The sequence below is a fragment of the Hippocampus bargibanti genome, linkage group LG03, assembly GCF_051943395.1.
Source record: "Hippocampus bargibanti isolate YZ-2025 linkage group LG03, ASM5194339v1, whole genome shotgun sequence".
NCBI lineage: Eukaryota > Metazoa > Chordata > Actinopteri > Syngnathiformes > Syngnathidae > Hippocampus > Hippocampus bargibanti.
This window is the reverse complement of record NC_142736.1, coordinates 2,281,735-2,307,951: the sequence shown is the minus strand read 5'-3', so window position 1 is coordinate 2,307,951 and position 26,217 is coordinate 2,281,735. Positions and strand designations below refer to the sequence as shown.

Sequence of the window (26,217 nt, the reverse complement as noted above, 5' to 3'; positions counted from 1 at the left end):
CCATCACGCTGGTTTGAAACCCCACCTTGAAGCCCTAATCCTGCAACTGAGACCCTAAACCTTCCACTCTATTTCATATCTTCAAGTGAAGGACGCGGCTACTTGCTGTCTGCTTTTACCTCCTGCTATGGATGAGCATCACTCAGTAAGTGATTGAACCCATCGATTTACAATCACCGAAGCCTAGATTTCATATCTGCGGTGAAAAACACCTCGCAGCTGACCCACTTATGCAGGTAAGAGCGTCTTTAAGAACTGAAAAGCCGTTCTATCAACAGCGGTGTTAAAAGCTTATTCATTTCACGGCGACCTCATGCTTTGTCGCTCTTCTTTGTCTCCAGAGATTAGACTGTGGCGCGCTTACACCAACTCGGCGCTACTGTAAAAAAAAAGGAGCCACATTGAGCGTTTCTGAGTCGACGCAAGAAAACGCCTCCCATCTCGGAAGATTAAGGCGAAAAAGGGGATTGGAAGCTTTGGTGCGTGTACACAGTTTGAAGAAGAGTATCACAAGGTGAGTTATTGAGATGTGTGAGATGTGTGTGTGTGCATTTTTGCTGCTAACTGGTTAAGGTGGATACACATACACAAGATATTTGGTGCGAATGTAATGCCGCAACAAAAAAAAAATAGTAATTTTAATAATAATAATACATTTCATTTTATTATACTCAAATAAATACGGCATTTGCTGATCTAAGTTATGAAAGGAAAGAAAGAAGTAGAAAAACAAAATACAGGAGCTTCTAGCCACTCTCCGGGCGCCATCCTGAAGTCAAAAGAACAAAAAAAACTAAACAACAAATATGACAACACCAAGACACAGATTCAATCTTAAACCTGCACTCTCTTTGTTGCATGAAGCAGTTTTAGATGAAAAATTAGAGGATCAAAGTGTCCTTTTCACCAGTGGATTAAGGACATCATGGTTGAATGTGCACGTCTACTACAAGGTAAATGTTCATGTGACAGTAAACACGAAGCTGTAGCATCCATTGACGAAAAGATATTGTCTCACATCTCCTGTCCAGCGTAAATCCGCTTCAATTCCAAGCCGCGACAAATCCACATACGCATCGGCGCTATGCACTGATGCTCCTTTCTTCTCATGGCGGGCTCCTCAAGCCATGCATCCCTTCAGATGCTACCGACATTCCTCCCAATTTGCATGTTCTCCCCGTAGCCTAGGTGGCTTTTCTGCGGGTACTCTGGTTTCCTACCGCATTTAGAAAACATGCATGGCAGTTGAGTACAACTAAAATCTACCAAGTAAAATGCATATAAACATTTGTTTCTCTGATCCGATTGCTTTTAATCGTCTTTGTAGCATTTGACACGATCCGTCCTTACCGTGTTCTTATTAGCCGCTAAAGCGGAACAATAAATTGCCCTTTAAGCCCCCCCCTTTTTTATTTTTATTGTCCGGATTTATCCTTCACGAGGCATTTACTTGTTCATTGTCTGCTGTTATCGCAGGTAATTTGCTCTTGTTTTTGTTGTGGTTTTTTTTTTTTTTTTTTTAGACCAAAGCCGGCGGTGGCGCAAATACGCCACTTCCTGTCAGTCCCCAACGGGATCTTTACACCAAGACTCGGGGCGATGATGAAAAGGTCACTTGTGGACCGGCAAAGGCAATGTGTGTGAAGAATAAAAATAAACAAATATATAACAGGAAGTAGACTGCAAACACAGATTTAATACTAGGCCAGCGGGTCCGAAAGCAGCATGGCCGTGGGGAGCGGGGGGGGGGGGGGATATAGGAAGCAGGAACATGACAATAATAACCCCTAACCAATTCAGCGCTGTTTTTCAGTTAAAAGGACAACCGACACCATTTTTTGGTTTTCTAACTGACATCAGAAAAACGTTTTATAGCATCTAAAATACCCAAAACACACAGGCTGATTTTTTTAGTCAAATGCAAAACACCAATAAAAATGACTTAAAGTGTCCCAAAACTGCCACAAAATGAACTTGAAACTGGGCAGATTCAGAAAGTCCCGCCTCATTGTTCGTGACGTCACGCCAGGATACTTCATCACAAACTGCCTTGCTCCAGAATCTAATCAATGGCTTCAGAGAGTTCACATTTGGAGAAGATGCTTTCTTGTTACTCATCCAGTTTTGAATAGGATTCAAATACAGTAAAGTCTCGTTATATCGATATTCAAGGGAGTCCGAAAAAATATCGATATAACCGGGACTATCGATATATCCGACCCTGTTTGCATGTAATTTTCTCCGTGCGTGCATAGAAATAACCGGGACTATCGATATATCCGATATCGATATAACGAGACTTTACTGTAGTTCTGAAGAGGAAAGCATAAATGTTTGCAATCGATTAAAGAAGTCCTTCCGTATCAATTCTGGACTCCGATGTAGCGCCAAGGAAATGCACAAGATGGCGCACAAGCTCTGTTGGAAATGGGTTGATTTGTCGTAATTTATGCAAATTTACACCTTCTTTATGCGTGTTACCGCAATTGGCTGCAACACACAACGATTCACCTTCGCGTTATTTATGTCGTTTTCCTTCTAATTTCCCGATCAACACAGTGTTTTCAGATGAAAAATCAAAAATGTATTGTGTGTCGCTTTCTCGGTCAGGGGCGTTCCCTTCGTGACGTCACTTATGGCATCGTCATCAACTCGAAAACAAGACTTCAGCGCAAGTCTTAAAAGGTAAAATATAGCTATATGCGGTGGAATCTTTGTAAAATGCGCTCAGTAGAAGTCATTTGAAGTGATTTTACAAATTATGGACGCAACTTGTCCGGAGGTGTCGGTTGTCCTTTCAGGGGAGATGGTAATGTGTTAGCGCAAAGCTCTTACCCGCCACCAGGATTTGATTTTGGCCACCAACAAATAAGACATTGTGAGCTTGGTTAAGGGTCATCGAGATTGATGGGAAATACGGTTGGATATTGTTTGAGCGGGGGTGGAGAGGATCAGGACAAAGTTTTTGCCAGTCAACTCTCGTGAGACAAAAAAAAATGGCTAATTTTGTGAAAAAGTTGTCAGATATAAATAGTCATCTTTTTTTTTAATAAAAGAAAAATTATGATAATGTATTTTTTCAAGGTACATAATCTGCTCATGTACTCTGTAATAATAATAATAATAATAATAATAATAATAATAACACTAACTCTAACAACAATAATAATAATATCTACTTTCTTACTTTACTTTTTACTTCTTTACTTTTTACATATTTCTACTTTCATTTCTTTCATAATTTTGATGCTGTGAAATGGAAATTTCTCCACTACCAGACTTTTAAAGGCAAATCCAATCCAATCCAATAATAGATTTTGAGGCAAGAAAACTGTCTTTAGAATGTCGGTCACCCCCCAAAAAATCATTGTTTAAACTCGCACATTTGGCATGCACGAAATGATTTCCATAATTTGTCAACACATATTTTTGGGGGGGAAAAAAACATTTTTTATATAACACATATAACACTGATGCAACACGACAACACCTGTGTCCAAATGGTGTTAGTTGACGCAAATGTACGCTAATTGCTAATTTGGCTGACCTACTTTAGCCTAACGACGAATGACTTAATATAGCAATTAAGTGGCTAACAGGTGTGTGTAATTACCCTACGCTCCAGAGACTTGAAAGGAGGACGTGACCATCGACAGCCTGATGGTCGGACATGTTGGTGATTAACACCCTCCACTATGCTCGTCTACCCTTCTTCTTTTTTGTGCTTTTTAATTTCATGGAACAACACTATGTCGATGCTCCCAGTTGCGCTGTTGCGTTGGGGTGTTGGCTTGAGTTGGAACTAATTACAACTAATCAGAAGCAAATTAACATCAGCCAGTTTGGTTTAAAACGTACATTTTTTGTAGCAAATTGTGTCACATTGAAAAGAACATATACACTGCTGAATAGAGTTTGACAACTATGTTATAAGTTAGCCTTTTTGTAAGACTGGAGCTTGTTTTAGCTCAATTTTTAATGTCCATAGATGGATGGGTAGATGGGTAGGTAGATGGGTAGATAGATGGGTAGACGGATGGATAGATAGATGGGTAGGTACTGTAGCTAGCTGGATAAATAGGTAAGTAGGTGGGACATGGTGGGCTTGCGATAGATAGATAGATAGATAGATAGATAGATAGATAGATAGATAGATAGATAGATAGATAGATAGATAGATAGATAGATAGATAGATAGATAGATGGGTAGGTAGGTACTGTAGCTAGCTGGGTAGGTACAGTAGCTAGCTGGATAGGTACTGTAGATCGCTGGATAAATGGGTAAGTAGGTGGGACATGGTGGGCTTGCGATGGATAGATAGATAGATAGATAGATAGATAGATAGATAGATAGATAGATAGATAGATAGATAGATAGATAGACGGGTAGACGGATAGATGGATGATAGATAGATGGGTAGGTAGGTACTGTAGCTAGCTGGGTAGGTACTGTAGCTAGCTGGGTAGGTACAGTAGCTAGCTGGATAGGTACTGTAGATAGCTGGATAAATAGGTGAGTAGGTGGGACATGGTGGGGTTGCGATAGATAGATAGATAGATAGATAGATAGATAGATAGATAGATAGATAGATAGATAGATAGATAGATAGATAGATAGATAGATAGATAGATAGATAGATAGATGGGTAGGTAGGTACTGTAGCTAGCTGGGTAGGTACTGTAGCTAGCTGGATAGGTACTGTAGCTAGCTGGATAGGTACTGTAGATAGCTGGATAAATAGGTGAGTAGGTGGGACATGGTGGGGTTGCGATAGATAGATAGATAGATAGATAGATAGATAGATAGATAGATAGATAGATAGATAGATAGATAGATAGATAGATAGATAGATAGATAGATAGATAGATAGATAGATAGATGGATGGATGGGTAGATAGATAGCTAGATAGATGGATAGCTACGTAGATGGATAGATGGATGGATAGTTAATAATAATTATACATTTAATTTCAAGCGCCTTTCAAAACACCCAAGGACACTTTACAATAAAACAAAGCACGTAACAATAAAACCATAAGTAAAATGATACATAATAAAATAGCAGATTGAACTAGACATTGAAAGCAATTTTAAACAAATGGGTTTTGAGGTGGGACTTGAAAATAGGGAGGGAGTCAATATTACGGATGTTGGGTGGAAGTGAATTCCAGAGTTTAGGAGCAGAGCGGCTGAAAGCTCTGCATCCCAGTTAAGCAGTTAAGCTAGCTAGATTGATAGCTAAGCTAGCTACAGGAATAGTTAAGCTAGCTAGATGAATATTTAACATAGCTAGATAGATAGCTAAGATTGGATTGAATTGGATGTACCTTTATTTGTCTCGCAGGGGAGAAAAGTACATTTCAGAGCAGCAAAGTTATGAAAGGAAAGAAAGAAGTAGAAAACACAATACAGGAGTTGCTGCAAAGGCAGCCACTCTCGCGGCGACATCTTGAAGTAAAAAACAAAATAAAAACCTCAATAACATGACAACACAAAGACACAGTCATTCATTCTTCATCACTTGCTGTACCCTCTTTGTGACATGAAGCAGTTTGAGATGAAAGACGGATAGCTAGATAGATAAATAAATGAATAAGACACACTAGCAAACAAGCTAGATAGATAGCTAAGATAAATAAATAAATACATAAATAAGACACACTAGCAAACAAAATGGTCACAAGATGATACATATATTAATTTCATATTTTTCCTTCTAACAGAACATTATTAATATGAGAAGCGTTATTTTTTTCCTAGAGGACTTAAAAAAACACACACACACAAACACATTCCCACAGCCACACACACACTACATGTCCCAAATAATAATAATAATAATAATAATAATAATAATAATAATAATAATTATTATTATTATTATTATTATTATTATTATTATTATTATTATACATTTGATTTATAAGCTCCTTTAAAAACTCTCAAGGTCACTTTACAGTCACTGGATCCGTTTTTCTGTGGGTGAGCAGCGGCAATCACATGCACCAGCGTTCACTCAACCCGAAAGTAACTCAAATAGATAGAAAGCGAGCCAGCTAGCTATTAGATACCCAACAGATAGCTAGCCAATAATCAGCTAATAGATACCCAGCCAACCAGCTAGCTAGCTGGATAGATAGCCTGCCAGCTAGCTATCTATAATAATAATAATACATTTGATTTATAAGCGCCTTTCAAAACTCTCAAGGTCACTTCACAGTCACTGGATCGGTTTTTCTGTGGGTGAGCAGCGGCAGCCATACGCGCCAGCGTTCACTCAACCCACAGGAAAAAAAATGTAGCCATACGGGCGCGGTAAATGGCAAAATCTGAGCAACCTGAACCACCATATGAACATTCGACTGTCACCCCCATCCACCGTTTTAACTTTCACGTCGCCTCCTAATTCGCGTGCAGATAATCAACGCGGGAAATGACATCAGCGCGTTCAAAACACACCCGCCACAGATGGGGCCCGGTGTGGAGCGCTAGCATACACGCTGTGAGAAAAGCAATCAGGAGTGACACAGAAAAAGCAGCTGTCGGGTAAAAAAAAAATATAAATAATAATAATCATACAAAATTCACAACGCTGATTTTTTGTTTTTCATCAAAACTTTCAGAAGGAAAAGAAATGTACTTTGTTCCAAGTCTCGCTAATGTGACATCACATGACCGGCTAGGTAGCTATCTATTAGCTCACAACTCTCAAGGTCACTTTACAGTCACAGGATACGTTTTTTTTCTGTGGGTGAGCAGCGGCAGCCACACGCGCCAGCGTTCACTCAACCCGGAAGTAACTCAAATAGATGGAAAGCTATCTAATACAATATATAAGCTAATATATAGCCAGCGAGCTAGATAGCAAATAGCTAGCTAGCTAGGTGCTCGTTCCTTTTGTAGAATAAACATGGTTTATTCTTATATCTTGAGTGTATATTTGATACTTTTGCACTTTGTACGGTTCTTTTTGCTTTTCAGTCTTAAAGGACAACCGACACCTCCGAATAAGTTGTGACCATAATTTGTAAAATGGCTTCAAATGACTTCTACTGAGTGCATTTTAATAACATTCCACCGCATATAGCTATATTTTACGTTTTAAGACTCGCACTGAACATTCAGGAAGTCTTATTTTTGAGTTGGTGACGATTCCTGACGTCACGTCACGTCAGGAACGCCCCTGACCGAGAAAGCGACACACAATGCATTTAGGGTACTTTGTTTGGTTTGAAAATTTCATGTTGATGGCGAAATTAGAAGGAAAACACATAAATAACACAATGGTGAATCGTTGTGTGTTGCACCAAGACTACTATTTGATACTAGTTGAGACAAATTCCCAGCAGACAAATCAGCCATTTCCATCGGAGCTTGTGCGCCATCTTGTGCATTTTCTGGGCGCTACATTGGAGTCCAGACGGCTCGAATTGACACGGAAGGACTCCTTTAATCGATTGCAAACATGCATGCTTTCCTCTTCAGAACTCCTTGAATCATATTCATAACTGGATGAGTAACTAGAAAGCATCTTCTCTGAATTTGAAGCCATTTTTTTGATTTTAGAGCGAGGCAAGACGTCCTTGCGTGACGTCACGAACAAGGGGGCGGGACCTTCTGAAACTCGCCATTTCCGGTTTCATTTTGAAGTAGTTTTGGGACACTTTACGTCATTTTTATTAGTGTTTTGCATTCGACTAAAAATATCAGCCTGCGTGTTTTGGGTATCTTAGATGCTATAAAACGTTTTTCTGGTGTAAATTAGGAAACAAAAAAAATGGTGTCGGTTGTCCTTTAAGACACATCTTTGTACCCGCTTTCTACATACTTTGTGACGCTTAATGACGCGCTAAGAAATCATCCTTCGCAAATGATCTTTATAGTTATGTGGACTCCAAATTGAATCTTCCTCCCGGCGATGCAATGGCAGAAACAGCGCCCTCCTGTGTTGCGCACAAATAGGAATAGCTTCAACCAAATCTTGTCAAGATTACATTCCAAGCACCGAATATGACAGCGTTCTGCTTTTCTTCCCGAGCAGATTTGGAAGCCGACGCTGGGGAATGACAAATCGTGTTTTTCAGGCATGCTGAGCTTTCTGACTCAATGCTGTATTCTTTCCATTGTTAAGATACAACAAAGATGAGATTTCTAATGGGAATCAACGCACGAGCTTGCGGGATTAAATGCCTGCCTTGATGTGAAGAAAAGGGGGAAAAAATCTTCCTGGGAACAGGAAAGGCAGGGAGATGTTCAATTCCTGGGATTTGTTTTTCTTCTAAATGATTATTTTCACGCAATTTTGAATCCATGTGGATCAAATTTGCATGTCATCTCCATTCATGGAATCATGCAAGTCAAAAATTTAGTTTTTAAATGTATGTAGGTACAGTACATCAATCTATTTTAGATTATTTTAAGTTGAATAAATAAAACAATAAATCAAAATTTAAAAATAAACGTATGGATAAATGAATAAAAAATAAATGTCTGGATAAATAAACATATTTATCAATGAATAAATAATATTTATGGAAAAATAAATCATCTAATTAATGATTAAATAAATACATTCATGGATGGATAAATATATAAACAACAAATAAATATATTTGTGGATGAATAAATACATTTATAGATGAATAAATAAATACATTTATGGATAAATAAATACATGTATGAATAAATGAATAAATAAAGTTATCACTAAATAATTAAATGCATATACAAATTTATAGATAAATAAATACATACATGTATGAATAAATACATTTATGGATAAATAATTAAATACATGTATAAATGTATACATTTATAAATAAATAAACAAATAAATAAATACATAACATTTATGGATAATAAATAAATAAATTTATGGTTAAATAAATACATTTATGGATGGATAAATATATAAACAACAAATAAATAAAAGTCAAAAATTTAGTTGACAAGAATAAATACGACTCTGCTAGTCAAAACCAGGCGGTTTGATTATGATTGAATTTGTGGAATAAGAATTAAAAAAACAACTTTTTTTTGTTTCCTAACTGACATCAGAAAAATGTTTTATAGCATCTAAAACAGTGGTGTCAAACATATGGGCCGCGGGCCGGAACCGCCCCCCAAGGAGGTTTGATCCGGCCCACAGGATAATTTAAAAGTGGAGAAAATGCGCAAATGACATGGAATTCATATTTTTAATGAAGTGCAATTCAAGGATTGTCCACTAGGAGGCAGAGTTGTGCTGTTTCGATCAACCGAGGACTTTTTTTTTTCAACCACGATTTCAACACCCTCATTAACCAAAATGTCATTATCCAAGCGGAGAAAAGTAGATAACTAGTGTAGAATTTTCAAGTAAAAAAGGACCACGCCGTATTTTTTTACAGAGATCCAATCATGGGCAACCTTTATGCTTGGTGTGTTTTTAAAAAGTTTCGGTATTTTGGTTGTTTATAGCATGTATGGTATAATTTTGATGGTCCGGCCCACTTGACATCTACCGAGGCCATATGTGGCCCACGATGTGAAATGAGTTTGACACCCCTGATTTAAAATACCCAAAACAGGCAGGCTGATATTTTTAGTCAAATGCAAAACACCAATAAAAATGACTTAGTGTCCTAAAACTGCCACAAAATGAGCTCGGAACTGGCGAGATTCAGAAAGTCCCGCCCCCTTGTTAGTGACATCACGCCAGGATACTCCTTCACAAACTGCCTTGCTCCAGAATCAAAACAATGGCTTCAGAGAGTTCAGATTGGGAGAAGATGCTTTCTTGTTACTGATCCAGTTCTGAATATGATTGAAATAGTTCTGAAGAGGAAAGCATAAGTGTTTGCAATCCATCAAAGAAGTCCTTCCGCATCAATTCGAGCCGTTTGGACTCCAATGTAGCGCCTAGAAAATGCACAAGATGGCGCACAAGCTCATTTGGAAATGGGCCGTTTTGTCCGCTGGGAATTTGTGTCAACTTACACCTTCTTTATGCGTGTTACCACAATTGGCTGCGACACACAAAGATTCACCATCAAGTTATTTATGTAGTTTTCCTTCTAATTTCGCGATCGACACTGTGTTTTCAGACAAAAAAAAAGTACCCAAAATGCATTTTGTTTCACGGTCAGGGGCGTTCCTTCAGTGACGTCACTTCAGGCATCATCATCAACTCGAAAACAAGACTTCCACAATATTCAGCGCAAGTCTTAAAACATAAAATATAGCTAAATATGCGGTGGAATCTTTGTAAAATACGCTCAGTAGAAGTCATTTCAAGTGATTTTACAAATTATGAACGCGACTTGTCCGGAGGTGGATTGGATTGGATTGGATTGGATTGGATATGCCTTTATTAGTCTCACAGTGGAGAAATTTACATTGGTGTCGGTTGTCCTTTAAGCAGACAAATCCTGCTCGTAGTAACCGGATTATCGTAATAACCCGGTATCGTACAAAACGGAATAAATTATACATAAAAAACTAGAAAATTGCCGGGAAATGAAAATACAGTAAAGTCTCTAAAAATACAAAAGAAATTAAAAAAATACCAAAAATACAAAAAGTACAAAAAATACAATTAATAAATGTAATTACAAATAATAATAATAATAAATAATACAGTAAAGTCTCGTTATATCGATATCGGATATATCGATAGTCCCGGTTATATCGATACTATTTCTATGCACGCAAGGAGAAAATTACATGCAAACAGGGTCGGATATATCGATAGTCCCGGTTATATCGATATTTTTTCGGACTCCCTTGAATATCGATATAACGAGACTTTACTGTAGTATCGTAATATGAAGTTCGTCTGTGTCAGCTCTCAGTCTTTCAGGAGTGGTCCATCGATGAAAAGGTTTCTTCAGCCGTCATCTGTACTTCTTTGAAGCTGTCGGATGTTTCGCTTCTTATCCAATATGCAGTACAATCAATATAACCGATATCGATATAAGGAGACTTTACTGTATCGATGTGGCATTACAGAAAGAAAAAAAAAAACATTGATATTTCTCCATCTTGAAAAGCAGAAAAAAATATTAGACAATTTAACGACGAGAGTGAAGACACACAACTGATATTGTCATTTTCCAAAAGGGCATCCCATTTCCCAGGACGCTACTGAGAGTTTATCGCCAACTCCCCACCAGTTAAATAAAAGCTCCTGGTCTCGATGATTAGGACAAGTTTCCTTTTCCGAATACAGTGTGAAAGTGAAGCAGCAAGACTGGAATGGAGGAAAAAAAGACAGAAAAAAAACGGCAATTCTGGGTGTTGCCATATTACTTTTTTTGGCAACGGACCCGCCAGCGAGACTGTCAGTTAATTTTCACATCTGGTAACCTTCCAGGTTCATTAGCAAAAAGGCACTGACACAACTTTTCATTTTGGCGTCCGATGATTGTCATATAAAACAAACAAAAAAACGCATGCACCAGCGTTCACTCAACCCGGAAGCAACTCAAATAGATATAAAGCTAGCTAGCTAACAGATAGACAGCTAGCTAACTAGCTAGACAGCCATATAGCTAATACCAAGATACATAGCTAGCTAGCCAGACATAGTCAGCCAGGTAGCTAGCTAATAGATAGCAAATAGATAGCCAGCTAGGTAGCTAGCAAACTGATAGCAAATAGATAGCCAGCTAGGTAGCTAGCAAATAGATAGCAAGTGGATAGCAAATAGACTGCTAGGTAGCTAGCTAATAGAAAGCAATTAGATAGGAAATGGATAGCAAATAGATAGCCAGCTAGGTAGCTAGCCAATAGATAGAAAATGGATAGCAAATAGATAACCAGCCAGGTAGCTAGCTAATAGATAGCAAGTGGCTAGCAAATAAATAGCCAGATAGATAACAAATGGATAGCAAATAGATAGCCAGCTAGGTAGCTAGTAAATAGATAGCCAGCTTGGTAGCCAGCAAATAGATAGCAAGTGGTTAGCAAATAGATAGCCTGCTTGGTAGCTAGCAATAAACAGCAAATGGATAGCAAGGTAGCTAGCGAATAGAGTGAATAGATAGCAAATGGATAGCAAATAGCCAGCTAGGTAGCTAGCAAATAGATAGCAAGTGGCTAGCAAAAAGATAGCCAGCTCGTTAGCTAGAGAGCAAATGGATAGCAAATAGATAGCCAGCCAGGTAGCTAGCTAATAGATAGCAAATGGATAGCACATAGATAGCCAGCTAGGTAGCTAGCCAATAAACAGCAAATGGATAGCAAGGTAGCTAGCGAATAGAGTGAATAGATAGCAAATGGATAGCAAATAGCCAGCTAGGTAGCTAGCAAATAGATAGCAAGTGGCTAGCAAAAAGATAGCCAGCTCGGTAGCTAGAGAGCAAATGGATAGCAAATAGATAGCCAGCCAGGTAGCTAGCTAATAGATAGCAAATGGATAGCACATAGATAGCCAGCTCGGTAGCTAGCTAATAGATAGCAAATGGATAGCACATAGATAGCCAGCTAGGTAGCTAGCCAATAAACAGCAAATGGATAGCAAATAGATAGCCAGCCAGATAGCTAGCTAATACATAGCAAATAGATAGCCAGCCAGGCAGCAGAACTTTAAGTGAAGCCTTTTTAAAAACTGAATTTGGTCGAGCGACGGGCGCGTTCCCCGGCCGGATTGGTAACCACTCAGTCGCAAAGCCCATAAAAACAAACCTCCCTGGATTCTCAAACAACGCCTGAAGTGCAATTTCTATCCCATCAAATCCAACGCAATGCTCATCAAATAGCAAGCGACGGAATGCGGGCGGCGGGAATGCGACCACGCGGCAGTTTTACGTGATTGAGTTATACGGCAGAACGCCGTTAATCTTTACGACCTTTTTTTTTTTTTTTTTTTTTGAAAACCAATGCGGCGTTCTCCATTGGCCGTCGCCCGTGTAGCCGTTTTCCGCCTGGACGCCCTTACGGCTTGGCGTTGACGCTCGCCGACAGACGCGGAGGCGGACCGATTCCCAAGGCGCACCACGCTGTAGCCGACATATTGACATCTCGTAGACCGCTTCAACTTTGACAGGATGGAAAGTGAATGGAAGCAATGGAGATATTTTATGTGACAGTCGTATCGCGAAATGAATTCTATTGATTTTTTTTTTCTGGTAGCCATTTTAATTCTCATAAAAACACACAGCGTAATGTGTACAGGGATACCTTGGCTTACGAACTTAATTGGTTCCCAGACAGTGTGTAGGGTGAAAAGTGTGTATCCCAAAAAATAATTTCCCATAGGAAACCATTAAAATGAAAATAATCCGTTCCCAGGTCCTCATAAAACATATTTTTCAACTAAATAAGCCTTAAAACTACACTCAATATACCTTCTTGTATGTATAATAAATGTGCTATGGTATTATAATGAAAGAAATAAACTGTACTATATAATAAAGTCATTTTATTTACCTTTGTGATGGTCGTTGATATGCTATGATATTAACTGTCTTGCTGGGTAGCTGTTGGCTATCTGGCTACCTATTCGCTATTTATTTGCTATCCATTAGTTAGCTAGCTTACAATCTATTTGAGTTACTTCGGGGTTGAGTGAACCACTCTTACGGACACTCTGAAGTCTCGTAACCCCTCGAGGGCGTTAGCGTAGCAGTCATTGGATTATTCAAGTTTCGGAAATAGCCCCCCGACCACCTTTATCTCCAGTAGGCCTTTTTTTGGCCAGAAGCTCCTTTTGGGGCCCTGTCACTCCATCAATCCATCAATGGAGATCCCTCCCTTGCTATTACACCCCACCTTCGAACCCCCCTTTAGCTTTGCCGAGTGCCCTTTCTTGCTGATAACGCCTCATTGTGGAAGCCATAAAAGAGAAGTTATCTCATTTTCACCTAAGGTCATTTTTTTTTTTTTTTTTCGTGGGGAGGTTAGCGACAGGTGTGGATGGTGGACGTGGGAGGGATGCTCTTTTCACTTCCATTTCTTCCCCTAATGGCTCTCAACTTTGCGAGTTATTGTAGAATGCCAGGATAATAGGCCGGTGCTGCGGCTCTAATTTGACTCTGAGTCACCATACATTAGTTACTTACTGCATATGCGGGGAGATTGTCCATCCGGTGTCAAGTGAAGTTAATTGTCCGTCGATTTATTCACCTCCTCCATACTCTTATTAGTACCTCAAAGGCAACGGGGATTATTTTTTTTTTGCCGCTCTTAATGTCAAGAAGGGGGGGGAGGAGGAAGGAGTTTAAAATTATTTAATTAAACATTGACATTTTTTTCGGCTATATTTGTATAATTAGTGCACATGTTTGCGACGGGAGCGCTTTGTATTTATTTATAAAAAAAAAATCCCTAATGTGCGCAATTTAAATGCAAATGAGCTGTCGTTTATTCTCCTCCTGGATGGCCAATCACAGGAAAAGAATAAAAGCGACCTTTCGCTTTGTCTAACGTGTCATCTCGAATGTTGGTTAAATTAAATGAGGAATAATTTGCTTATTAACATACGCTATTAGCCATGCACGTTTTGAGCATTTTCAATAAAATTAAATTACACGCATGTAATTATTTTTCTTTTGTTTTTAAATAATAGTAGTCATCATCATCATCATCGTAAGGATAAAAATGATCAATATAAAAGGCTAATCATTTAAATTAAAATAATACTTTGATGCCGTGCTTTACTCAAACGACCATTTTTTTTAAATCCACCAGGTGACGGCATATATTTTTAAATGTATGTAGGTACAGTACATCAATCTATTTTAGATTATTTTAAGTTGAATAAATAAAACAATAAATCAAAATTTAAAAATAAACGTATGGATAAATGAAAAAAAAATAAATGTCTGGATAAATAAACATATTTATCAATAAATAAATAATATTTATGGAAAAATAAATAATCTAATTAATGATTAAATAAATACATTCATGGATGGATAAATATATAAACAACAAATAAATATATTTGTGGATGAATAAATACATTTATAGATGAATAAATAAATACATTTATGGATAAATAAATACATGTATGAATAAATGAATAAATAAAGTTATCACTAAATAATTAAATGCATATACAAATTTATAGATAAATAAATACATACATGTATGAATAAATACATTTATGGATAAATAATTAAATACATGTATAAATGTATACATTTCTAAATAAACAAATAAATAAATACATAACATTTATGGATAATAAATAAATACATTTATGGTTAAATAAATACATTTTTGGATGGATAAATATATAAACAACAAATAAATAATTTTTTGGGTGAATAAATACATTTATGGATGAATAGATAAATAAATAAATAAATTTATGGATTAATAGATACATTTATTAATAAATAAATTCATAAATAAATAAATGAATACATACAGTTATAGACAAATAATTAAAGACACATATAAATGTATACATTTATAAATAAATAAATAAATGAATGAATTTATGGTTAAATAAATACATTTATGAATGGATGAATATATAAACAACAAATAAATAAATTTGTGGATGAACGAATATGAACGAACAAATGAATAAATGAATACATGAACGAATGAATGAATGAATGAATGAATGAATGAATAAATAAATAGATACATGAATAAATACATAGATAAATAAATACATGATAAATAAATAGATGAATAAATACATACATACATACATACATACATACATACATACATACATACATACATACATACATACATACATACATACATACACACACGCATACATACATACACACATACATACACACATACACACATACACACATACATACATACATATATACATACATACATACATACATACATACATACATACATACATACACACACGCATACATACATACACACATACATACACACATACATACATACATACATACATACATACATACATACATACATACATACATACATACATACATACATACATACATACATTTATTTGCCTGAACAACATCTCTAATGTTCCGGCCCATTGCGAATTCCATAGCAATCCCATAGACACGCCTCCAATTGAATCACCCACCGCTCAAGATGAAATACAAATCGTCCTTTCTCTTGAAAACCGAGGAGAGAACAGCCCCCTCTAGCGGAACTATCAGTGCACTGTCAATGGCACCCTGAGGTGGAATCCCTGCCAAACGGGATGACATTTCCACGCGCTCATTCAAAGGCATCATTGCGTTTGACATTTGATGTGTGTACTTTCACCATCGCTGCCGCCATTTTACCTGCGCACACCTGCTTCTGCCTGCGCCGCCTTTATTACTCCTATTATTAATGCAGAGCAGGGCCACGCTTGGCATTTTTATTGAATTATTTACAAGGCGGAATAATGACAGCGGTGCTCCCTGGCGCCAAACAAATAAATAAATCCCCGTCTCTAATCAAATCGGCTGGATGATGTATGCGGCGCAGGATGTTATTAGGTGACTGGATCTGTGTCACCGTGCCAACGGGCATAAGTACAACTTTATTTCCAAGACCTTTTTTTTTTTTTGTCGTGGACGACCAAGACCTTCAAGACATCTTTAAAATGCACGTCCGCCTTTTATTTTCATTGTTAACCTTTGTAGTAGATCAAAAGTCAATGCATTGTGTCCGAACCCGATTAGTGAAAAAAATAGTGTGAGTTACACACGTTTTAGTTAGATTTTTAAAGGACAACCGACATCTCCGGACAAGTTGTGTCCATAATTTGTAAAATGGCTTCAAATGACTTCTACTGAGCGTATTTTACAAAGATTCCACCGCATATAGCTATATTTTACGTTTTAAGACTCTCGCTGAATATTCCGAAAGTCTTGTTTTTGAGTTGGTGACGAGTCCTGACGTTACGTCACTGAAGGAACGCCCCTGACCGAAAAAAAGGACACATTGTAGCAGTCCTTCCATCACGTCAATGCATTTTGCTGTACTTTGTTTGTGCTGAAAACTTTGTGTAGCACCAAAAAGAGGCAGAAGAGGGCGACAAAGCTCCGTGTAAGGAATTAATCAGCCTGTGGAAACGGGCTGATTAATTCCTTACACGGAGCTTTGTCGCCATGTTCTGCCTCTTTTTTAGTGCTACATTCCCCCCCCCCCATTACCTCAAAATGGCACGGAATAAATTCTTTAATGATTGCAAACATGTATGCTTTCCTCTTCGGAACTATTTGAATCATATTGATAATTGGATGAGTAACAAGAAAGCATATTCTCCGAATCTGAAGCCATTGTTTTGATTCGCAAGGCAAGACATCTTGGCGTGATGTCACGAACGGGGGCGGGACCTTCTGAAACTAGCCACTTCCGGGTAAATTTTTGTGCAGATTTTGGACATTATAAGTCATTTTTATTGGTGTTTTACATTTGACTAAAAATATCATACTGCGTGTTTTGGGTATTTTAGATGCTATAAAACGTTTTTCTGATGTCAGTTTAGAAACAAAAAAGTGACGTCGGTTGTCCTTTAAACGATCACCTAACCCCATCCCCTCCCCCACCCGCAAGCCAAATGACAAATCGGCTGTCTCGGCCAAAGAATCCCAAACACGAAGCATTTTCATTCCAATCCATAAAGCCACACTCAGGATGTGTCGTCTCTTTAGCCCCCCCAATCATCTTTGGCTCCCGGTGAGAGCGCTATTCTACCTTGCGTATTCTTCGCTTCTTTGAATCCTTACTCCTTTTTTCAGCCCTTTTGTGTGTCACTCCCACAAAAGACTGAAAAAGAAGCAACAGAGTGAAATAAGTCAATCGTTTGAAAGGATTGTTGCAAGACGTCGTCAACCTGTAAAAAGAAGCGCCCCGAAGCACTGTTATTCTGCTGTCGTGTTATGAAGGTAGTGATGAAAAATTTTGAAAAAGAAGCACAAATATTTTATTTTGCGCTCGCGCTTTGATTTCAAACACGGACGAAGAAGCGGAGATCGAGTGACACCAATGATTGTACGTTCGAATGTTTCCAAAAGTTCACAGCACTGCTTTTTTGGTTCGATTTGCAAAAAGCCTGACAGCATTTCCCCGCCATTTATTTGCACAGCATTTCGTGTGTGTGTGAAGAAGCAGACATGCAAATTAATATGATTATGATGATGCTGATTGTTATTGTTATTATTATTACCATAATTATTGTTATTGCCATTATTATTATTATTGTATTATCATGATAACTATTCCTATTATTATTATTGGTAGTAGTAGTAGTAGTAGTATTGTTATTATTATTGTTGTTATTATTAGTAGTATTATTATTACCATTCATACTACTTCATACTACTTATTATTATTGTCATTGTTGTTATTATTATTATTACTAGCATCATGATTGTAATAATAATAATTATTATTATTATTTATTTATTTATTTATTCTTATTTTTTATAATAATAATAATAATAATTATTATTATTATTATTCCCATTATCACATTACCATTATTACGCTTACAGTGATACCTTGGCTTAGGAATTTAATTGGTTCTCAGACGGAGTGTGTAAGGCGAAAAGTGTGTATCCCAAAAAATAATTTCCTATAGGAAACCATTAAAATGAGAATAATCCGTTCCCAGGTCCCCAAAAATATAATTTTCTACTTTTCTACTGAAATTTTCTACGCCTTAAAACTACACAAAATATACCTTATTTTGTGTATAATAAATGTTATATTATTATTATTAGTATTAGTATTAAGCGGTGCTTCTTTTTCAGCCTTTTGTACTGTGTGGCATCGCGTTCCTCCCAAAATATCAACACAAAGCTGCCATAATTTGTTAACTCATCTCACTTTTTAAAGAGAAAGTCAAAACTCGACAGCAGGGTGGTTCATGTCTCTTTGTATGTCGTGTAAACCGCTGCTATAATAATAATAATAATAATAATATAATAATTATAATAATAAGACATTTCATTTCTAAGCGCCCTTCAAAACTCTCAATGTCACCAAACAGTCACAGGAACGTTTTTTTTTCTGCAGGTGAGCAGCGGCAGCCACATGCGCCAGAGTTCACTCAATCCAGAACCAGAATCCGAAAACCTTTATTCGTCCCACAATAGGGAAATTTGCAGTCCACAGCAGCAATTTGAAAGGGGATGGGGTGGGGAGGGGGTGGAAGGATAGAAAACAGAAGTAACTCAAATAGATAGAAAGCTAGCTAGCTAGCTAACAGATAAGAAAGGTGTATTTGTCCGAGCCCCTCCACCATGTGTATAAATAGGCAAAAACACACAAATATTTTCTCACCGCATCACCTCTCAGTTGCCTGTTCACACCCCCGTCCGTCCCCCACCTCAGCCGAAGCCGACCGGGTTGTCCACGGGGAATCATCCCACCCACTCCCCCCTTCCTAACTAAAGGTCACGCAGCGAGCAGCAGAGGTAGCGGCTTTTTAAATGCACCGCTGCCCTTTAATGGCATCTGAGGCGGGATGGCGGTGCATTCTCCTCTCACACACGTATCTCACGCAGACGAGGACAATACCATCGACAGCAGTTCAAAAGGGCAATCGGACAGATAATTCTGTCCAAATATGAACTCTTGATGGAGATGAATGACTCTCAGCGCCTCTCATATTCCATCAATTTTGTCCAATGTTTCATTTGGGTAGGGTTAGCACTTGATGCTAAATTAATGCTAACATGCCCGGGTGAAGTTTTTGAATGAGTTGAATGACGGGCTCATTACTTTGCCGACATAACCGTTTGTCCGGTTATGTCCATTGTGCGGAACGTGGCGATTTAGCCACGCTAATTTAAAGGACAACCGACATCCCTGGACAAGTTGCGTCCATAATTTGTAAAATCACCTCAAATGACTTCTACTGAACGTATTTTACAAAGATTCCACCGCATAAAGCTATATTTTACGTTTTAAGACTCGCGCTGAATATTCAGGAAGTCTTGTTTTCGAGTTGATGACGATGCCCTAAATGACGTCACGGAGGGAACGCCCCTGACCGAGAAAGCGACACACAATGCATTTTGGGTCCTTTTTTTTCATCTGAAAACACCGTGTTGATAGCGAAATTAGAAGGAAAACTACATCAATAGCGTGATGGCGAATCGTTGTGTGTCGAAGCCAATTGCGGTAAATCAGCACATTTTTAACTGAGCTTGTGCGCCATCTTGGGCATTTTCTGGGCACTACATTGGAGTACAGATGGCTCGAATTGACACGGAAGGACTTCTTTAATCGATTGCAAACATGTATGCTTTCCTCTTCAGAACTATTTGAATCATATTCATAACTGGATGAGGAACAAGAAGGCATCTTTTCCGAATCTGAACTCTCTGAAACAATTGTTTTGATTCTGGAGCGAGGCAGTGTGTGACCAATAGTGACGTCACGAACAAGGGGGGCTTTCTCAATCTGCCCAGTTCCGAGCTCATTTTGTAGCAGTTTTGGTACACTTTAAGTGATTTTTTTATTGGTGTTTTGCATTTGACTAAAAATATCAGCCTGCGTGTTTTGGGTATTTTAGATGCCATAAAACGTTTTTCTGATGTCAGTTAGGAAATAGAAAAATGGTGTCGGTTGTCCTTGAAGTTTACTCTTGTAGACAGCAATTCAACAGCATTGTTTACCTTGACGCTATTCATCACTCGCTTCAGTTGCCACTTTGTGCCTCGCTGCACTGTTGTTTTTGGCATTTTTTTGGTGTCACCAACATGCTAATTGAATAGTGAATACTGAGACACGGTCACGTCTATTATTCTATTTGATTCTGTCATTTAGTAGTTATCTTGGAGCAAGGTTGCTAAAAACCAGCATGGCAATTTGAACTTCTAAATAAGGTCAACATTGACACACAATCAAATATGTTATTTGAAACAAATCAATTCCGTCATTTGGTAGTTAGCTTGTAGCGAGGTTGCTAAACACCAACATGCTAATTTAAAGTACTAAAAATAGTGAACAATGAGACGCGGCCAAGTGTGTTATTTGAAACCATTTGATTCTGTCATTTAGTAGTTAGCTTGTAGCGAGATTGCTAACAACCAGCATGCTATTTGAAAGTGCTAAAAATAGTGAACAATGATACACGTTCAAGTGTGTTATATGAAACCATTTCGTTCTGTCATTTAGTTGTTGTTAAACTCCAAAATGCTAATTTAAAGTGCTAAAAATAGTGAAAAATGAGACATAATCACGTCTATAATTTGAATCCATTTGATTCTGTCATTTAGTAGTTAGCTTGTAGCAAGGTTGCTAAACACCAACATGCTAATTTAAAGTGCTAAAAATAGTGAACAATGAGACGCGGCCAAGTGTGTTATTTGAAACCATTTGATTCTGTCATTTAGTAGTTAGCTTGTAGCGAGATTGCTAACAACCAGCATGCTATTTGAAAGTGCTAAAAATAGTGAACAATGATACACGTTCAAGTGTGTTATATGAAACCATTTCATTCTGTCATTTAGTTGTTGCTAAACTCCAAAATGCTAATTTAAAGTGCTAAAAATAGTGAAAAATGAGACACAATCACGTCTATAATTTGAAACCATTTGATTCTGTCATTTAGGAGTTAGCTTGTAGCAAGGTTGCTAAACACCAACATGCTAATTTAAAGTGCTAAAAATAGTTAACAATGAGATACAATCACGTCTATTATTTGAAACCATTTGATTCTGTCATTTAGTAGTTAGCTTGTAGCGAGGTTGCTAAATATGCTACTTTGAAGTCCTAAATAAATTAAACAAGCAGACCCGGTCAGTTATCCTCATACTTAGCATGTTCATTTGAGTCACTCAGAAAGTGTATCTCAGTGCTATTGATGCTAAGCTAGCAGTGCTCTGTAAACAAGCCCTTGTTAGCCGCCGCTGCTATGTTCATCCTAAGACTATTGCTGTAATGGTGGAGCATTTCGAAATAACAACAGTGGGCTGAAAAATACGTCACGTACGATGAGCAAAGAAAATATTGACACATTAGCAAATGTATGCCTTTAATTCACTCAAATCACTTTAGAATCAACTCCTATTTTATGCGCATCCTATCCGGTCCAAAATTATTTAATGAAATAGCCCTTGAAAGTTGTTCTAAAGTCATAAATTCCAAAATTTAATCACACAGTTGGACTTCATCAACTTTGCATAATAAGATATTAGGCCAATGTGACACAGATGTTAGCTTTAGTCACACTCGATGCTGTAAATGTCAGCGACTCATCACAAACGACGGTCCAGATGCTCTTGGATGGCGCCATTATCATCAGCGTCGACACTGTCAATGCACAAATAATAATTAACGCAGCGACGGAGCCCTTCCACCCTTGTTATCGAGGCAAAGCATCAAAATTATCAAACTTTGACAATGCACGCCCTGGATTTAACGTCTCATAGCGTTATGAACCTTTCAACCCAGAATGCTCGACTTCCTGTAGCAATTCAAACAAAGTTCCCTGTGATTTTATTTTTGGAACGTCGCTGTGTTTTTGGATCAGATGGAAAATAATCTAATACGGTGATACATTGGTTTACAAACTTAATTGGTTCGTAGACAGAGTGTGTAAGGCGAAAAGTGCGTAGCCCAAAAAGTAATTTCCTATAGGAAACCATTAAAATGAAAATAATCCATTCTCAGGTCCCCATAAAACATAATGTTCTACTTTACTTTACTTTACTTTCTACCTTAAAACTACACAGAATATACCTTATTTTATGTATAATAAATGTGATATGGTATTATAATTAAAAAAATAAACTGTACTATATAATAAAGTGGTTTTATATACCTTTGTGATGGTCGTTGATGAGCTATTAGCTGGCTTGCTGTTGGCTATCTGGCTATTTATTCAGTATTTATTTGCTATACATTAGCTAGCTTGCTTACTATCTATTTGAGTTACTTCAGGATTGAGTGAACACTGGCGCATATGGCATTTTATTTTGTTGTACAGTCAAACCTCAGTTTTCGAACGTCTCGGTTCTCATCCCATTCGGTTTCCAACCAAAAATGTCATATTTTTTATGCCCCGGTATACAACCGAAACGTGGTTCTCAACCAAACTGAGTGCATCTGAATGCATCACTCGACTACCCTCCGCTTCCTTATACGTCACTTCCTTATATGTCACGTCTTCCTCATTGTGACCGACGCATTAATATTGTTGTTGTTTTATTTTTGCGAAAATGCAGACATATTTGGTTAAGATCTCATGAATAGTATGATTTTAAAGCAAGCAGAGGATGGTTTGAAAAGTTAGTGTGCCCTGTGTTTGCCCAATGACAGCTGGGATAGGTGCCGACACGCCCCGTGGCAGAAAGAAAATTTTTGAAAATAAAAGTTTGTTTTTATCGAATTTTACACATGACCTGCTCTATTATTAAGTTTTTATCCGTTTTTTGCGATGAAATAGTTTAAAAGTTGTTTTCTAGATTTTTAACAGATTAAGATTTTTTTACATTGATTTTAATGGAAAGTGCTGTTTCGGTTTTTGAACAAATCGGTTTTCGAACAGGTTTCTGAAACAGTAAACCAGTCCGTGGCGCAAAAAAGGTTGGGCAACCACTGATCTAGTGGATAAGTGTGACATGATTTTATTTTGATAACGCTTGTAATGTTACTTCTGTTTGTATGTGTGTGACTCTAGGGAGATGCAAGAAGAAGATGGAGAAGAAGAAGAAGTCCTGCTTGCAGTCAGGGAAAACATCTGCTCTTCATCAGGACCGATGAGCCGGCGAGGCCGCGAGCGTGCTTGCACAGATGGCGCCGAGGTCTCCGCACAATAGGCCTTGCCAACGATCGGCAGCCACCCGTACGTACGCCCACAAGCGGGTGCGTACACACACACACACACACACACACACACACACACACACACACACACACACACACACACACACACACACACACACACACACACACACACACACACACACAAAGCCATGTTGATGTTTGGAAAGCTGAGAATGTAATGGGTTGTGTCAAAAAAACTCCCTGACACAACTTAACTAATCAAATCGGATTCATCAGCGTGGAGTGTGATGAAGCAGCATCATTTTGTTTTTTTTGGCGTTTCCATACTTGTCAACCTTGGCTAATAGCTTCCCTTATAAATTATTACAATTCCCGTATAAAAGTTGTATTACGCCGTACATTATTTGAAATGATTTAAAAAACACAAGCAGAAATGCAGTTTACCACGCATACGCACACTCTGCTTTCATAATCGACTGTATGCAGCGATAAAAAAATACAGTAAAGTCTCGTTATAACGATATTCTCGGGAGTCAGAAAAAATATCGATATAACCGGACTATCGATATATCCGATCCTGCGCCATGTAAATTTTCTCCTTGCGTTCATAGAAATAGTATCGTAATAAGCAGTACTATCGATATAACCGATATAACGAGACTTTATATATGTATCTATATATATATATATATATATATATATTTATATATATATATATATGTGTGTGTGTATGTCCTCTGTGTAAATTCAAAGTCCCAAACAGTGAGTACGAGAGCGAAAACGGGTGGATAGAGTCCAGGCGGGATTTACGCCAAAAGCCGCCGCATCGAAAAGTTCCCTTGAATGACGGCACAAATCCGTACGATGACAAATAAGCACTTTGAAGTCCCACCGCAGCAAATAGGATCCCGTTTGGCTATTTTGAAATAAGACGATGGGGGAAGCTTAAAAACTAAACGGAAAAAAAAAAATCACAAGAACCCCCACTGCCGCTGTGTCACAGTTCCACTTTTAGTCGTGTCGAAGCGGCGAGCGAAAAGGCGGACGTGTGCTTATCTAAATAAGAGGGTCACGCCGGTTCGTTTTGATTTCTTTCCCCCGCGACAATAACGGCCTTGACAAGCCATCCGAAGGACTAATGCGAACAATAACGCCCGGCTTCGCCTTCTCATCGTGTATCACCAATGCTGCTCGCGTGCAGGTGCGGGCATAAACTTAGCAAGGCGCCGCTGCGGCTTCAAATTGAAATGGACTTGCGGAGAAATGAGCAATTTCCCCAGTGGAAGGATTGCAAAGTTGGCGAGGACGTCGCCGACTGACCTGTCATCAATCACCGTGCCGTGCGAAAGCCGCAAAAGGCTGGCGGCCGGGGAGGCGCAGACGCACATGGGAGGGTTGGGGGTGGTGACTGTTGGAAATAGATATTTAAAGGACAAGCGACACCATTTTTTTTGTTTCCGAACTGAAATCAGAAAAACGTTTTATAACGTCTAAAATACCCAAAACAGGCAGGCTGATATTTTTAGTCAAATGCAAAACACCAATAAAAATGACTTAAAGTGTCCCAAAACCGCCACAAAATGAGCTCGGAACTGGGGATATTAAGAAAGTCCCGCCCCCTTGTTCATGATATCACTCCTTCACAAACTGCCTTGCTCCAGAATGAAAACAATGGCTTCAGAGAGTTCAGATTCGGAGAAGATGCTTTCTTGTTACTCATCCAGTTATGAATATGATTCAAATAGTTCTGAAGAGGAAAGCATACATGTTTGCAATCGATTAAAGAAGTCCTTCCGTATCAATTAGAGCCGTCTGAACTCCAATGTAGCGTCCCAGAAAATCCACAAGGTGGCGCCCAAGCTCCGTTGGATATTGGTTGATTTGTTTGCTGGGAATTTGTGTCAACTAGAACAAATGGTAGTCTTGGTGCAACACTCAATTATTCACCATCGCGTTCTTTATGTTTTTTCCTTCTAATTTTGCCATCAACTTGAAGTTTTCAGACCAAACAAAGTACCCAATTCCTGACGTGACGTCACGTCAGGAATTGTCACCAACTCGAAAACAAGACTTCCTGAATATTCAGCGTGAGTCTTAAAACGTAAAATATAGCTATGTGCGGTGGAATCTTTGTCAAATGCGTTCAGTACAAGTCATTTCAAGTGATTTTACAAATGTCCTTAAAAAGACAACCGATGCCTCTGGACAAGTTGTGTCCATAATTTGTAAAATCACTTCAAATTACTTCTACTGAGCGTATTTTACAAAGATTCCACCGCATAAATATATATTTTACGTTTTAGGACTCGCGCTGAATATTCAGGAAGTCTTGTTTTCGAGTTGATAACGATGCCTGACGTGACGTCACGGAGGGAACGCCCCTGACTAAGAAAGCGACACACAATGCATTTGGGGTACTTGGTTTGGAATGAAAACATCGTGTTTATCCGTGTTGATGGCGTAATTAGAAGGAAAACACATAAATAACGCGATGGTGAATTGTTTGTGTGCTACACCAAGACGCTATTTGATACTAGTTGACA

General features: G+C 38.1%; 1 protein-coding gene across 1 annotated transcript in view; it reads left to right on the top strand.

The window, feature by feature from the left end:
- Positions 1 to 23,757, top strand: part of LOC148899956 (uncharacterized) — an 87,040-nt gene extending 63,283 nt beyond the window's left edge. The window contains exons 4-6 of the mRNA XM_088991492.1: positions 87 to 236; positions 342 to 514; positions 23,568 to 23,757. Coding sequence (XP_088847618.1) covers positions 231 to 236; positions 342 to 514; positions 23,568 to 23,706 — 318 coding nt within the window. The 5' untranslated portion in view covers positions 87 to 230 and the 3' untranslated portion in view covers positions 23,707 to 23,757. The remainder of the gene's footprint in view (positions 1 to 86; positions 237 to 341; positions 515 to 23,567) is intronic.
- Positions 23,758 to 26,217: the final 2,460 nt, after the last annotated feature.